Below are 16,801 nucleotides of genomic sequence, written 5' to 3'. Positions count from 1 at the left end.
GGACTGGATTGGATTGGACTAGACTAGACTAAACTAGACTAGACTAGACTAGACTTGATTTGATTTGATTTGAACAGACCCTATACGAGTGGACCTTTCTCAGTATTTCACTAAAAGTGAACCCCAGTCCAATGATGTGAGTATTTCTATCTGATATGTTCCATACAGCGGTGAGCATCATGAGTCTGCTCAGATAAAGAATTTCTTCCTTGATTCTGCAACTCTTTTTAGACATACTGACATATACACCTTTTTCATGTTTAATGATAATTAATAAAGACATTAACTTATACACAACACCTTTCACTGACAGACACACATACACAAGTGTTCCAAAGCTGCAGGGGACTTTCAACTTGGCTTTCAACCACTTTTTACAGCACCGGACACTCATTTAGTCAAATAACAGATAAATACACATTACTTTGATTTTGTACAATATTCCATTGTATTTTGTTATTTTGTTTTTTCTGTTTTGTGTTTTCTCTGTTTTTGTTCGTGAATGGCTCTGTATTGGTATTTTTATGTGTATGTTTATGGATCTTATGAGTGCTCTATGAGGATCAAATAATCGATGTATAACTTTCTGGACCGCAGCAAGAATAAGTGTCAGTACTGTATCAATTCATGGTGCTCCTGAAACAACAAACAATAAACTCCATACTTTATTTATTTACAGCTAGTTTTGCTTCACTTTGGTGAGGAGAATAGATCGTTCTACTGATTGGCTGGTATTCGCTCTGTCAAGATTTCAACCAATCAGAAGCAGGATCGGGGTTGTTAAACCCGCCTCTCTCTTCTGTATGCGTGTATGGGGGGATGGGACCGAATTATCAAATATATCCAAAATGTGTGTACGTAAAAGCTAAAATAAACAAATATGTGATACAAACAAGTGAAATAACCACAAATACGGACTAATTTTTTCCCGAAAAACCGGCTAAAAGTCGCTTAGATTAAGCAGAATGGGCAACTGTGCGGTTTCCGGGCTGCTGTTGAACGCAGCAGTGTGAGGGGGAGGGTGTGTGTGTGTGTGTGTGGGGGGGCGCTGCAGAGCCGCACAGGCCTACGGAGAGAGGAGAGGAGAGGAGAGGAGAGGGGAGGGGGGGTGAAGGAAAAAAACCGACTGGCACGATCGCTCTTTGTTTCTGGCTAAAGGAGGAAAACCGAGAGACGCGGCGACCGGCGAGCCTCCAAACATCAACTTTCGCCACTCGTGTAAGTCCGCGGCGATCGCCGCCGCCGGTAGGAGACAGTTTGCGGGTGTTCCGAGCCGCTTGCGTGAGCTTTTATCAGAGGTTTTGAGGGGTTTTTTTCCGCCTGTTGGAAGGAGAAGAGACGAGACCGACATTACAGAGCGCTGCTGTGGCGCGGCGCCGCTGCAATGAATGAAATTTGTTTTTGGAAATGTGGTGAGAGCGGAGGTTTGAGCCCGGCGTACGGGAGGCGCGTTGGATCAATCAACACCGGCGATGCTCTAACCTTTCACATGTGGCCCCAAAAGTTCTCAGAATCCACCAAACCGGGAGATTTTTTCTGCCCAACCGGCCCGGGAGAGCGTGGCCGGCTAGGCTAACACTGTTAGCTCGTTAGCATGCTAGTCGCCGTCCGCGAACAGCTTATTTTGTTGTTTTTAGTTCATGTGTTTACAGCCCGGACCCGGCTTGTTTTCTTTGTTTGTAGCCGCCTTTTAACACTCCGTTAACCCACGCGATCGTCGCACATGATGTTGCGACACACTCATCGTTTCGGGGAATTTAACCGACCTATTTTATATATGTTTTAAAGTCGATACCGGCCAGGCCTGGGTAGCGTTGGATCCGAATGCTAATAATCGCTAACCTGTGTTTTCCTGGCTTCAAAATGTAAACACTGCAACAACTGATGAGGCAGAACCGCTTACTATGATCCGTTTTGTTTGTTACCTTTAATACGCCCATCTCTTGTATTAGGAGGTCTGTGTTAGGTTGATTCTGGTCTCAGCTCCAGTGGTGTTTTGATCATGGTCAATACCGTGCAAATTACATTTTGACACTGTCCTACAATAGTATACTTAATAGCATATTGTTTACTAATTAAAAACTGTATTGCAACACATGGAGCCGAGGTTATGGTCTTGAGGAATTAATTGACCTCTTCTTGACATTTGATCGAGCAGAGCTGTAAACATTGAAATCCCTCTGCGGGATGAAAACAATCCACCTGGATGTGTCAAACTGAGCTCTTGCTGATCTGTCATCAGGCGGCTGCTGCCTGCTTTGTGTCGGATGGGACAGACTTGGACAGTGCTGTGGATGTACAAAATGGATGTATGCATATGTAGGTTGTGGATCTTAGTGCAGATATCAAGTCATAACACACTGATCCAAGTTACATTATCCGCATGGTTTTTGATTTGCTCTGCAAGAGCATGCAGACTCGGGTCTGTTCTCTTTGTCAACTCCAGTGACAGTGCTTTAAAACGATGTAAAGCCTTTTTTTTTTTAATTCCGAAAACTATTTGCTCTTTGTCTGAATGGGTAGTATTTAGCATTAACTCAAAATGCACATTGCTACTGATTCGATTTGACAGTCAAATTAAGGTTGCAATGCTTAACGAAATGTTAGCTTTACTAGAAAAGACCACAAGCCCTTTTTACACGACATCGTTTTCAAATTAAAAGCATTGTTTTTGCTTTTTTGTTTCAGACAAGTTTACACAGCATTGTTTTGAAAATTATGCGTTTTCACTACAATGGCAGAGATGCTGAAAATGATGTATTTACCTTGTAAGGCCACTAGTTGGTGCTGTTGTTGGTTTGTGTAATGAAACCACATACAAATAACAATACTCAAAATATTAACAATGGATTGGTATTCCAGGTGACTTTCAAATTTGAAGCTTCCATGACTTGGGAGAATATGGACCGGGAATTATTGACTCCCGTTGTTGTTATGTTGTTGCACGGAGACTGAGTCAGAGCGCTTTAATACTCACCCTGGTAGCAGTTTTTGAAAACATCGTTGTCATACAAACATACACGCGATGAAAGTTTTGCGTTGTCATTTGAATATGTTGTGTAAATAGGGCCTGAATTTCCAAAGCTATCCATATTGGAGTTGGACATTATCCTCAATTTCTTTGAAATGTTGCGCGTCTCTCACCACTTATCGGTCAAAGTCAGGCTATTTCTTTCTCCATCCTGAATATAGAGGTTTGTTTATAAAACACATGAGGGGGTACAGAGTTAATAAAGCTATACAATAATATCAAGATTGGTAGTATTTTTTTGGTGCATTTCAAGACACTCACTGTACATAATGAAATATTAAGACAGTTAATGACAAAGTGACACAATGATAAAACATGAGTCAGTTTGAGAATGTATATTTAAAAAGAATGATGCATTGACAGTTTTTAAGTTGGTGTCTGATATTAAAATTGAAAGTCTTTATTTGAAGTCAGACTTTTTGAATTTTGACAAAACAAAAGAAACGTGTGAGTGAGTCTGGTCACTGTTGGATTCTAAAGTCTCTCTGTGATCTGCTTTTTCAGGGGTTCTTTGCCGCTGTCGCACATCCCCAGTTTCCTCTGAGAGATGTCCACTCCTGACCCCCCGATGGGAGGGACACCTCGGCCCGGTCCCTCCCCGGGCCCGGGTCCATCTCCGGGAGGCATGATGGGTCCGAGCCCGGGTCCCTCGCCGGGTTCGGCCCACAGCATGATGGGCCCCAGCCCTGGACCTCCCGGGTCAGGACATCCCCATCCTCAGCAGGGGCCTCCAGGATACCCTCAGGACAACATGCATCAGATGCACAAAGTAGTTAAAGCTCATCCAACTTCCCTCTCTTTCAACAATGCTTCCATTCTCATGCTTTTGACTGATTGTTCCGGTGTGTTCTGCAGCCCATGGACGCCATGCTCGAGAAAGTAATGCCCGACGATCCTCGCTACGGCCAGATGAAAGGTATGGGCATGAGACCAGGCGGGCTCAGTGGGATGGGACCCCCTCCAAGCCCCATGGACCAACATTCCCAAGGTGAACACTTCAGCTATTGTTACGGGTGTATTAAACGTTGGTAAATTTATGCGACAGTGGTTCTAATGGATGGTTCTTACCAGCTAGACTGCTCGAGGTATGCAGAGTGAGCATGCAGCAGATATTAAGTTGCAGCAGATGTGTGTGTGCCTGTGTGTGAGAGAAGCTATCCAGCCGGTTTCTCCTGCTGTGTACCGGCTCTTGAAGCAGAAAGAGGCGTGTCTCTGACTGATGTGGGCGTGGTTTTGGCCATTCGCCTCTCAGACAACAACACAGATGGCTGCGTTCACAGAAATAAACTGGCCGTATGCAAAAGAGGTTGAAAGGACACAACCGCGGATTTCGTGCCACTTCGAGCACACAGATAAACTAAACTAATACTTCACTAATCCATTGAGGAAATTCTTCCCCCCCACATTGAGCCAGCCTATTTCGAGGATGCCGTGGGAAGCCACATAAAGGTGCTCTGGGGAGATGAATGAATAGTGGCACGTGCATGAAAACAGTGGTGGAATCAGTTTCTGCGTATTAATGGAACCTCTCTTCCCTCCACAGGCTACCCCTCCCCTCTGGGTGGCTCGGAGCACGCACCCAGCCCCGTCCCGGCCAACGGACCCCCCTCCGGTCCCATGATGCCCAGCGGTCCGCCTGGCCCCGGAGCGGGCCCGATGGAGAGCGGCGGGGATCCAAATCAGGGCCTGGGCCAACCCAACCGTGGCGGCCCTCAGGGTCCAGGAGGACCCCCCGGGGCCGTAGGTGGTCCGAGCAGCGCGGGCGGACCCACCCCCTTCAACCAGAACCAGCTGCACCAACTCAGGGCTCAGATCATGGCCTATAAGATGCTCGCACGCAGCCAGCCGCTGCCCGAGCACCTGCAGATGGCCGTGCAGGGGAAGCGCCCCATGCCGGGCATGCAGCAGCAACCCATGCCTAACATGCCCCCTGCCACTGGGCCTGCGGGGGGGCCGGGCGCCGGGCCAGGACCTGCTCAGGCAAACTACAATAGACCACATGGTGAGTGGAGTCTGTGTTGGATTCATTGGTGACCCAACAGCTAAAACCAGATGAAAACAATCAACTGGCATGTCTAAAACTTGAGTATCATTGAAAAGTGAAGTAAATCCAAACTGAGCAGGTAAACGTGATAACAATGAACTCTCGTGAACCACAGTAGGTTAAATCAGCTAGATTTAGCTTATTTAATATGTGACTGTTCTCTTTTAGGTATGGTTGGCCCCAATATGGCTCCTCCTGGACCTGCAGGAGTCCCCCCAGGTATGCAAGGCCAACCTACCAATGGACCCCCCAAGTCCTGGCCTGAAGGTGAACCTGAGTTCAGAGCTGACTCCAGTCTGACCGAATACTTTAACGCCAGTGTCCAAGCAGGAAAGTAACCTCCGCTGCCCTCATCTCCATTAGGACCCATGGTGAACGCTGCTGCCCCGTCCAACCCCCCCCAGAAGCTGATCCCGCCTCAGCCCACTGGCAGACCCTCTCCCGCGCCCCCATCCGTGCCTCCGGCTGCCTCCCCAGTGATGCCCCCACAGACTCAGTCCCCAGGGCAGCCGGCGCAGCCTCCTCCCATGATGCTGCACCAGAAGCAGAACCGCATCACCCCTATTCAGAAACCCCGTGGGCTGGACCCAGTGGAGATCCTCCAGGAGAGGGAGTACAGGTGAGGCCTCAGATCCTTCTCTGCTGAAAAGCACTACATTTAAATGGTGTCCTATTCTGAGCTTTTGGGCTTTGAACTGGAATCGTTTTGATTTTTTGTCTTGCAAATAGATCTAGTCGGGGTCCTCTGAGAGATGGCAAAAAAGAAAGCTTGCGGGGGGAAAAAACAAAAACCAAATGCCACACACACTGCGACCTTAACATCAACTAGAAAATTCAAGAGGAAGTTAAAGCTGCCAGCAGCCTTGGTCGGGACCTCACACTCTGGCCTCTGGCCCGTGGGGGTCGGCCCAGGTGTGACCTCTGGCAACTTTAAATGTTTATAAAATATACATTTTTGAAAGTCTTAACAATAAAGGATTTTTATTTTGGAAAATGTGGAGGATCGAAAAAGAATCGACCAATTAATCGATTATTAAAATTAAAATGCCTAAACATTTTGGTTTGAGCGAGAAAATGTGTCTACCAAAAATACGTGGGAGTCTATGGGCACTCTATCTGGCACTTATGTGAACAAATTCACCCCCCCCCCCCCCCCCCCCCCATATACATTTATTGATTTTGGTTAATACAGAATGAAATAACACAGAACATACAAAAAAATAAAATAAAAAATTGGTCCATTTATACAGTCAGTACCATGTACAAAATTCTAGATGACAATGCTGCTTTAATAATGGAGGAGATCTCAAGTCCAGAATATGTCAGGAATGGTGTTTAAAAATATAATCCTGATGATGCAGCCGCCAGGTCAGGAAATCAAGGGAAACAAAACTAAGAACTATTTTCTTCCATTGAATCTTCGAAGGAACATTGCCTGATATCCAGTGAACCAAAATACATTTTCTAGCACATAAAGTCAACAGTCTGTATAATCTTCTGTTGCGTTTGCCACACAAATGCATTTTTAGAGAGAGCCGTTCCTGTTATAGACAAGAGTGGCCCCTTATTTGAAGCGTAAGGCCTGTAGCTACGTTTTGTTGTATAATATGATCCAATTGAGTGAGAAATGTTTTTTGTTGTTTTTTTAAGTGTCACTCGACAACTTCTCCTACGAAACATCACTCCACTCTCGAAGCTTCCATCCACTCCCATGCTAAACTCCAAAAACAAAGGAAAACTTCATCAAACTTAATGGCTCACAGGTTAAAATTGGTAGAAGATCGGGAAAAAAAAAATTTCACATCTGAATAGAGGGGAAAAACAGCAATGTTTTAAAAGTTAAATGAAGTCTCCATTATTTTCTGAAACGGTTAGCCAAATCGGTAACACAGGTTTTGATGTGCGCTTTGTGTATGGAAGCGTAGGAAGAAAAAGAATATTAAAATTAAACGCGTTCCTAGGATAGTAATATTTGCACCTTGCCACTGAGGCAGAATAAAACATGGATAATGTGCATAAAACATGGAGTTTTCAGTGTTTTATGAAGCTCACAAACAAGCTGAAACTGTATATAAGAAATAGATTTGACGAGAATTTAATCCAAATTGATTCATCGTAATGATCAGCTGTGCTGTGTTTTACACATTGTAGAAATCGCAAAGCCTCGCACTGAAAAATACACCGAAAAACGTGTCCAGTTAAAGAATGTCTCTCCGTGTTGAGGATACTGGTGTGTCTAAATGCTCGTGTTTTGTTGTGCTTTGTTCAGGCTACAGGCTCGTATCGCTCACCGGATTCAGGAGCTGGAGAACCTGCCGGGCTCGCTGGCAGGCGACCTCCGCACCAAAGCCACCATCGAGCTCAAAGCCCTGCGGCTGCTCAACTTCCAGAGACAGGTACACCGCATCCCCTTAGCGTCCCACTAAATTCTCCCTCCGTATTTAACCCATCGCCTTGGAGAAATGGCTCATTTCTCTGTGCAACCCCTCTGCAGCTCCGTCAGGAGGTTGTGGTCTGCATGCGCCGGGACACGGCTCTGGAAACCGCCCTCAACGCTAAAGCCTACAAGCGCAGCAAACGCCAGTCGCTGCGTGAAGCCCGCATCACAGAGAAGCTAGAGAAGCAGCAGAAGATTGAACAGGAGCGGAAACGTCGCCAGAAGCACCAGGTGGGAACTGGCAGAAGAGCGCTGTTTTTTTTTTTTTTTTTTGTCTACACAAAGTTGCAGACCGCCGTAACGTCTTTGTGTTTTCCCGCATAGGAATACCTCAACAGCATCCTGCAGCACGCCAAGGACTTCAAGGAGTACCACCGCTCCATCACAGCCAAGATCCAGAAGGCCACCAAGGCCGTCTCCACCTACCACGCCAACACCGAGCGCGAGCAGAAGAAAGAGAATGAGCGCATTGAGAAGGAGCGAATGCGAAGGCTGATGGTGAGGGCCGCGGTCTCCCGAGACCTCGCAAAGACACACGTGTGTGTGTGTGTGTGTGTGTGTGTGTGTGTGTGTGTGTGTTCTGTAGACTGACAGTTCCCTTTGTGCTTCTCTGCGACTCTCCTCCAGGCGGAAGATGAGGAAGGTTACCGTAAACTCATCGACCAGAAGAAAGACAAGCGCCTGGCGTACCTGCTGCAGCAGACGGATGAGTACGTGGCCAACCTCACCGAGCTGGTGCGCGCTCACAAGGCCGCACAGGCCCTCAAAGAGAAGAAGAAGAAGAAGAAAAAGAAGGTAGGCGTTTGTCTGGAGCACCGGTCTGTCAAGCTCGCGTCTCCGTCCATCTTGCTGACCGCTTTTTGCCTTTGCGCCAGAAGCCAGAAACAGTGGAAGGCGGATCTGCAGCTTTGGGACCTGATGGAGAAGTAAGAGAAGACGAATTAACGCCCGACCTCCCGTCACGCGTCACCTCGGGTTTCACGATACTGATGTGTGATTTGTTGTGCGAAGCCTTTAGACGAGACCAGTCAGATGAGCGACCTGCCGGTTAAGGTCATCCACGTGGACAGCGGGAAGATCCTGACGGGCATGGACGCACCGAAGGCCGGGCAGCTGGAGACGTGGCTGGAAATGAACCCCGGGTGGGTGTGAGGCACAGTGTGGGATCCTGCCTCCTCCAGGCTTTCAGTCTGATTCACTTTGCTCTAACCTCTGCTGCTGCTGCTGCTGCTGTTGCTGGAAGATTTTAAATGCATATTTATTCTTTTGTTGTTGTTTTATAGATCATTTTTGATCAACAAACTTTGAGTTTTCTTGGAAGACACTCAGACCCGTACCCAGAATGATAAACATAATAGATGTCATCTTTTCTCTGCAGGTACGAGGTGGCGCCGCGTTCAGACAGCGAAGACAGCGGCTCAGACGAAGAGGAGGAAGAGGAGGTAGAAAACGGACTCCCGGCCAAATCTTGTCCTCCCACCTCTCGGGGAGTTTGTCACCTCTCGTCCTTTTTCCGCCAGGAGGAAGAGGAGGAGCACCCTCAGCCTTCGTCTTCTGCATCTGAAGAGAAGAAGAAGATCCCCGACCCCGACAGCGAAGAGGTGTCCGAAGTGGACGTCCTGCACATCATCGAGTAAGACGACGCTGTCCTCTCCTCTGTTGTCTGCGCTCTATTATTTTATTCTTGCTGGGTTTTTTTCTTCTTCTTCTTTCACCGTTAAAAAAAAATTTGTTTTTTCTCAGACACGCCAAGCAGGACGTGGACGACGAGTACGGCAACGCCGCCTTCAACCGCGGCCTGCAGTCCTACTACGCCGTGGCCCACGCCGTCACCGAGAAGGTGGACAAACAGTCCTCACTGCTGATCAACGGGCAACTCAAGCAATACCAGGTAAGCCGGGGGGGACACCACCAGCACGAGGCTAGCCGGCGAAATAACTTGGTGGCTAACTGGAGCCGTTTCCTCCTCAGGTGAAAGGTCTGGAGTGGCTGGTGTCACTTTACAACAACAACTTGAACGGCATCCTGGCCGATGAGATGGGTCTGGGTAAAACCATCCAGACCATCGCTCTGATCACTTACCTCATGGAGTACAAGCGCCTCAACGGGCCCTTCCTCATCATCGTACCTCTCTCGTAAGTGCGAAACAAACCCTCTTCCCTTCAAAACAAGCCCGCGCAGAAAACTTACAGGAGTGTCCTCCGTCTTTTAGAACTTTATCGAACTGGGTGTATGAGTTTGATAAGTGGGCACCGTCCGTGGTGAAGATCTCCTACAAGGTCAGTGCTCTGATTATCCCGCTTCAAGCAGCAGTTTCCTTCACGAGAAGATGATCAGCAAGTCGGGTCTAATGGAAGTGTTTCTGCTCTCTCTCAGGGCTCTCCAGCTGCTCGACGCGCCTTCGTCCCCATCCTGCGCAGCGGCAAGTTCAACGTGCTGCTCACCACGTACGAGTACATCATCAAAGACAAGCAGGTGTTGGCCAAGGTGAGAACTCGCCGCGGCAACGGCGGCCAGTAAATCTCATCCCCGTCACCAGAAGCTCACTCTGCACCTGCCGTCTTCCTCCCGCAGCTCCGTTGGAAGTACATGATCGTGGACGAAGGTCACCGTATGAAGAACCACCACTGTAAGCTCACTCAGGTCCTGAACACACACTACTTGGCGCCCCGGCGCGTGCTGCTCACGGGCACGCCGCTGCAGAACAAGCTGCCCGAGCTCTGGGCCCTGCTCAACTTCCTGCTGCCCACCATCTTCAAGAGCTGCAGCACCTTCGAGCAGTGGTTCAACGCCCCCTTCGCCATGACCGGAGAGAAGGTGGGTCGAGTAGTCATGAACCCTGCAGCGTCCTCAAGAGGGAGTTCCACTAAGTTTTCGTCCGTCTTTGATTTACAAGGTGGACCTGAATGAAGAAGAGACCATCCTGATCATCCGGCGTTTACACAAAGTGCTTCGACCTTTCCTGCTGCGCCGACTCAAGAAGGAAGTGGAGGCTCAGCTGCCAGAGAAGGTCAGGACGCCTTCACCTTTAAGTTTATTTACAATATTAATACAACAGAGAGGCACTAATACTCCAAAAGCATAAAACCCACTTATTTGTGATCTAAACTGAGTAGAAAGAAGCATAAATGTATTAAAAATAAAAAAAAACTGTCTGTTTACAGTTTTATTTGCCGATTGCAATAACAAGTTAGAATCCATTCTTGGGTGCAACATGTGGAACCCCCAGACTCATCCTCATTGTTGGACATGGTTATGATTGTAATCCCAATAGTTTGATGGTTTCTCCTCGCCGCTGTCCGACAGGTGGAGTACGTGATAAAGTGCGACATGTCGGCCCTGCAGAGGGTTTTGTACAGACACATGCAGGCCAAGGGAGTGCTGCTCACCGACGGATCAGAGAAAGATAAGAAGGTACCATCGCGTCTCTGCGTGAAAGTAGCACGGCGGCGAAGCGATGCGGTTTCTCATCATGTTTTCTTCTTTGGAAACTCTCCAGGGTAAAGGAGGCACCAAGACCCTCATGAACACCATCATGCAGCTGAGGAAGATTTGTAACCACCCCTACATGTTCCAGCACATCGAGGTACTTGAAACAAATCCTCTGCCTTCTTTCATGTACAACGTAACGTCAAAATGAAACGTATCAATGCCACGTTTGCTTTGCAGGAGTCTTTCTCGGAGCATCTGGGTTACTCCGGCGGAATCGTGACTGGGTGAGCGGGAACCTTGATTTTTTTGTGACCGCAATGTTCCGTCCGTGGTTGTCGTCGTCGTCTTCTTCTCAAGTTCTCCCTTGTAACCCCGCAGCGCCGAGCTGTACCGCGCCTCGGGGAAGTTTGAACTGCTGGACCGCATCCTGCCCAAGCTGAGGGCCACCGGCCACAAAGTGCTGCTCTTCTGCCAAATGACCTCGCTCATGACCATCATGGAGGATTACTTCGCCTACCGCAACTTCAAATACCTGCGTCTGGACGGTGAGGTTCCTCCTGCAAGCTTTCATTATCTCCGCCATGGGTCCCATCATGACTTGCAATCGAAATATTGAGGGCAGAAATCACACTTAAGTCCGACTTTCAAGTGCCTAAACACCGTTTTCTCCCAACAGGAACCACCAAAGCGGAGGACCGCGGCATGCTGCTGAAAACCTTCAACGACCCGGCCTCGGAGTACTTTGTGTTCCTGCTCAGTACGCGAGCCGGCGGTCTGGGCCTCAACCTGCAGTCTGCCGACACCGTCATCATCTTCGACAGCGACTGGAACCCTCATCAGGTTCTCCTCCCGCACGCTGCCGCTTCTCGCTCCGCCGCCACCTGAGCTGACCCCTGTGCCCCTTGCCCCCCCGCAGGACCTGCAGGCCCAGGACCGAGCCCACCGCATCGGGCAGCAGAACGAGGTGCGCGTCCTGCGCCTGTGCACCGTCAACAGCGTGGAGGAGAAGATCCTGGCGGCGGCCAAGTACAAGCTGAACGTGGACCAGAAAGTCATCCAGGCTGGCATGTTCGACCAGAAGTCCTCAGGCTTTGAGCGCCGCGCCTTCTTACAGGCCATTCTGGAGCACGAGGAACAGGACGAGGTCGGGGCTCGAGGAGGCTGCCGCACTAGGGGGGCGTGGGTGGGTGCGGTTTGAACCTCCACCCTCCCACATCCGTTTGTGCGCTGCCACACCTCTTCAATCACTTCTTTTCTTTTTCTCTTCTTCCACCTTTGCCCCCCCTCTATCTCTTTTCCTTATATCGCTCTATTCTCAGGATTTGTGAGCTTTCATCAATCCAGACTTCTCCTTTTCCTCCCTTTTGTCTTTCTTCTTCTGCACAAACCTTTAATGGTTAATAGACTTTACCTTTCACACTAACATGAAAACTCTTCATTTACCTCTTATTTACTCCCACTTGACATTTTGCAGCAGGAATTGCGATTTTACAATGCCAGTATCAGGCTCACTGTAACATTCACTGAACTATGTGGCTTTTTTTTTTTTTTTGAGAGCCATGGTTAGATCAGAGACTTGGCTCTGAGGTGCCACATTGATCCTCATCAACCTCGTCTAATTCAGCCCGTCTCGTTCTCCTGTAGGAGGAAGACGAGGTGCCTGACGACGAGACTGTCAATCAGATGATCGCCCGGAGCGAAGAGGAGTTTGAACAGTTCATGGTTAGTGAGATACAGTATTAATACGTTTGGTATGATTTAACATAAATACAAACACTTGTCATCAGATTGACTGATTGAATTAAAAGCATAACCATATTGTGCACGCCAAACTATATTTCCAAAGAACTTTTTCCCTAAGTAAAAAAAAAAAATCTTCACTGGCTAACGTAACTTAAAAATAAATAAATAGCTAATTTAGCTGAAATGGCTTAAACTACCATGAAAATAGCAAGAAAGTTAAGATTTAAGAAAGTAATTCTCTTTGGAAACTGGTAAAAGCGTGCATTCTGGTCAGAAAGCTGCACACCTCTGCTCCCGCTGATTTCACATCCGTTCCTCGCGTCCCCGTCTCGCTCTTAGCGCATGGACCTGGACAGACGCCGGGAGGATGCTCGCAACCCGAAGAGGAAACCGCGTCTGATGGAGGAGGACGACCTGCCCGGCTGGATCTTAAAAGACGACGCCGAGGTGGAGAGGCTGACCTGCGAGGAGGAGGAGGAGAAGATGTTTGGCCGAGGTTCTCGCCAGCGGAAGGAGGTGGACTACAGCGACTCGCTCACGGAGAAGCAGTGGCTGAAGGTGGGCGGAGTCTACGGCGCCGCCGACACGGCGGTTCGTCTTCCCGTGAGGAGGGTTGCTCTCACCGACTCGTGTCCCGTCACAGGCAATCGAAGAAGGCAATCTGGAGGACATCGAGGAGGAAGTGCGCCACAAAAAGACGACCCGCAAGCGCAAGAGGGACCGCGACCACGACGGCCCGGCCACGCCCAGCTCCAGCGGCGGCCGCGGGCGAGACAAAGACGACGACGTGAAGAAGGCCAAGAAGCGCGGCCGCCCGCCCGCAGAGAAGCTCTCCCCCAACCCGCCGTCCCTCACCAAGAAGATGAAGAAGATCGTCGACGCCGTCATCAAATACAAGGACGGGTAAGAAGAGCGCTTTGAAGTAGAATTGCCGGTGACGCGTCGTCGCTTGACGCCTCTTGCGCCGATTCCGTTCCCTCAGCACTAACGGCCGACAGCTCAGCGAAGTCTTCATCCAGCTGCCGTCACGCAAGGAGCTGCCCGAGTACTACGAGCTCATCCGCAAACCCGTGGACTTCAGGAAGATCAAGGTGAGGAGGGGTCTTCACCTGCACTCTTCACTGTCAGTCCACCTGGATTGATTGATTTTTTTTCTTTATTTTAACCTTCTTTTTTTTGTTTTGTTTTTTCCACCCTGGCATCAGGAGAGGATCCGCAGCCATAAGTACCGCAGCCTGAACGACCTGGAGAAGGACGTGATGCTGCTGTGTCAGAACGCCCAGACCTTCAACCTGGAGGGCTCTCTGGTGAGACGAGCAGCCGACTTCTGACAGGCTGAAGTTGAGCGGCGTGAGAAAAGGGAAATGCAGGAAATCCACAATTCATCCAAAATGTACTGGAGGAGGAGATACATATTGTCCAGACTATAAGTCACACTTCTTTTTAGTTGTATGGCTCATCAGAACTCGTATATTAACAATATACCTGTACGGACCATGTGTGGCCACTAGGTGTCAGTATATAGCAACAAAATTCTACAAGATATCTGCTTTCAAAGTCAAAAAGATTAAATGGGAACGTTTGACAGTGAAACACCTGGTTTTATCTTTTGGTTTCCCTTGTTTCACAATTTTAACCAAAATAACAATCAGATTTTTTATTTTTTTTTTGGCAGTTGCAGTTAAATTCTCAGATCAGTTTTATACTGAAGCCTGAGACAGAAGTTAGAGTGAAGTGATCCCACTCAACTTTAAGAGATCCAGTGTAAATGCGGTTTTCTAAAATATTTTAGACCGAGCCTCTGCGTGCTGCAACACGACAAAGCACAATTCTTCAACCTGCTTTTGCTTCTCAGATCTACGAGGACTCCATCGTGCTGCAGTCCGTCTTCACCAGCGTGCGGCAGAAGATCGAGAAGGACGACGAGAGCGAGGGCGAGGAGAGCGAGGAAGAGGAGGAGGAGGTGGACGAAGGCTCCGAGTCTGAATGTGAGTGAGAGAAGCGTGTGTGCACCGGGAACTGAAACACACTGAGCAATTAAATGGGTTTCTACAAATTACATCAATGACAGTTAAGTCGTTTTTAGGAAGAATTCAGAGCTTTTTCATCTTTTAAAAAAAGAAAAGGGTTTCTTCCGCACAACATACAAGTCTAACTATGATCAGCGTCACTACTAATCCACACTGATGTGGTGTCCATGAAGTGGCTCAGTTGGCTTGGTATTCCAAGGTTGGTGGTTTGATTCCCTCTCTGCCATTTTCTGTCTATTGAAATGCCCTTGAGCAACAACTTCCTCCCAGTAAAACTCAAGCTGCACGTCTGTGCATTTGATCCATCGTCAAAGCATGAGACTCCTGATAACAAGTCAGAGATTAGTTTAATCATGATAAATCGGACATCAAATTTATAAAACAGTAAAATGCATTCAAATCTTAACGTTATCTTTTCAGAATCGAATAACATGTCGAAAACAGACAAAAGCATGTGGACTTATGAAATATCCAGAAACGATTCCTACTTAGGTGTGATTGCCATTTGACACCAGCATCAATCCTTGTACCTGAGTAAAGTTTGAGTGTTTGACGCCGAGTCGCTCCGTCCCGCCAGCGCGCTCGGTGAAGGTGAAGATCAAGCTGAGCCGGAAGGAGAAGAGCGAGCGCGGAGGGAAGGGGCAGCGGCGGAGGGGCCGCGGCGCCCGGGCCAAACCGGTGGTGAGCGACGACGACAGCGAGGAGGAGCAGGAGGAGGTGAGGGGAGACCAGCACACGGCCCCGAGCTCTGAGCTCGGCATACCGCAGTGTTTCAATTTAAAAACGCATCATTTTGGAGTCGGCATGGCGGGCCGCGGCTAAATTGTGTTTTACTTTTCTTGTCAGGAGCGCTCGGCCAGTGGCAGCGAGGACGACTGAAGCCCCTCCCCCACTTCAGACTGGACCAACGGCCCGCTGAGCCCTCGACTGGACTTTATATATTTTACTTAGATACAGCAGGGAGGCAGCCAGAGCGACGGCCTAGTTTTACCTAGATGAGCTGATTTTTTTAGTGAGACTATTGTACTCTCATTAAAGTATTCCATTAATTACAAAAAAAGAAATTGAAATAATGCAAACACGACGAAGCTTTCACTTCCATATTTAAAGCATTTTCCCAGTATGAATAGTAGTGTGTCTCTTTGCCTTCCTTTGTTTTCTCCTGTAAATGGAAACTTGACAGAGTCTCAACTTATCGACTGATCGTGGGCCATCAAATCAGCTGTCTGTCTGTTTGTTTGTTTTTTTAAAAAGAAAAGTGGTATTCATTTTCTCAAAGCGTACATGTGAACCAGGAGTCACCACCTTGCTCGAAGTTTTTTTGTTTTTGTTTTTTTGAATGCATGTCGTGCGTGTCTGTGGAAATCTCTCCTGGATGTGTCTTGGCTACTCTTGTGTTTTAATTTAAGACTACAAAGCGGGATCGCGGTGCATCCCACCCTGCAGCCCCTCCCTCTCAGGGCGTCGGGGAGGGGGGTCGGACCATTTCCTCGTGTCGGTGTCACTGGATTCCAAAAAGTACAATAAAGGCATCTCATAATGAAAACGGCTGCTCCCGTGCTTGTTGAACGCCAGAGGGCGCAGTGGCATGAGTTTCATGCCTCAGTCACAAACCAAACCCTCTATTACAGAAAGATTTATTTAACACATCACCTCAAGAGTATTGACCTGGATGTGAGACTGAAGTAGAGACTTTTATATGTATGCTGTGAACATGTAGAAATTAACCTTTGCAACCTGTGAAATGCTACTTTTCACATTCTTAGTGGAACTTGAATGTATCAATAGATACTCCTTTTCAGAAATAAGCCATCACCAAATGATTGATGACAATTTTGTGGTCGAAACCCAATACTCAAACATTTATATAGCAAACAGAACACAAAATACTAGAATGGGAGTTAAAAAAAGGCATTGGAAAAGATTGATTAAAATTAAAAGAAAGAACGTTTGAGAACCAGACAATTGTGACAAAATCTGCCATGACAATATAATATAATATAATATAATCTACATGTAAAGGTCCTGGAGAATCAGCTGAGGGAAAGCGTCTCATCACAATAGCGGCTGCTGTTCTGTTAAAG

General features: G+C 48.0%; 1 protein-coding gene across 2 annotated transcripts; it reads left to right on the top strand.

Annotated features, from left to right (window-relative positions):
* Positions 1–1,104: 1,104 nt before the first annotated feature.
* On the top strand, positions 1,105–16,255 carry smarca4a (SWI/SNF related BAF chromatin remodeling complex subunit ATPase 4a). Of its 2 annotated transcripts, XM_080511796.1 has the most exons (34): positions 1,105–1,218; positions 3,536–3,800; positions 3,887–4,019; positions 4,575–5,033; positions 5,244–5,342; positions 5,439–5,694; positions 7,345–7,471; positions 7,570–7,743; positions 7,837–8,010; positions 8,140–8,307; positions 8,388–8,438; positions 8,524–8,654; positions 8,891–8,954; positions 9,033–9,145; positions 9,256–9,403; positions 9,484–9,647; positions 9,725–9,791; positions 9,889–9,999; positions 10,087–10,329; positions 10,409–10,522; positions 10,819–10,926; positions 11,012–11,098; positions 11,182–11,228; positions 11,323–11,489; positions 11,621–11,784; positions 11,861–12,127; positions 12,589–12,666; positions 13,027–13,245; positions 13,331–13,590; positions 13,670–13,778; positions 13,893–13,994; positions 14,543–14,675; positions 15,295–15,434; positions 15,564–16,255. In XM_080511796.1, exons 2-34 carry the CDS (start codon positions 3,579–3,581, stop codon positions 15,594–15,596), a joined length of 4,932 nt encoding a protein of 1,643 aa, XP_080367922.1. In that variant the 5' UTR covers positions 1,105–1,218; positions 3,536–3,578; the 3' UTR covers positions 15,597–16,255. The 2 variants fall into 2 exon arrangements, with proteins under 2 accessions (XP_080367922.1, XP_080367921.1); XM_080511795.1 differs by having other exon boundaries at positions 8,891–9,145.
* Positions 16,256–16,801: the final 546 nt, after the last annotated feature.

This window comes from Blennius ocellaris (assembly GCF_963422515.1).
Source record: "Blennius ocellaris genome assembly, chromosome: 16".
NCBI lineage: Eukaryota > Metazoa > Chordata > Actinopteri > Blenniiformes > Blenniidae > Blennius > Blennius ocellaris.
The sequence above is the reverse complement of the archived record's forward strand: the minus strand, read 5'-3'. Positions and strand labels throughout refer to the sequence as shown.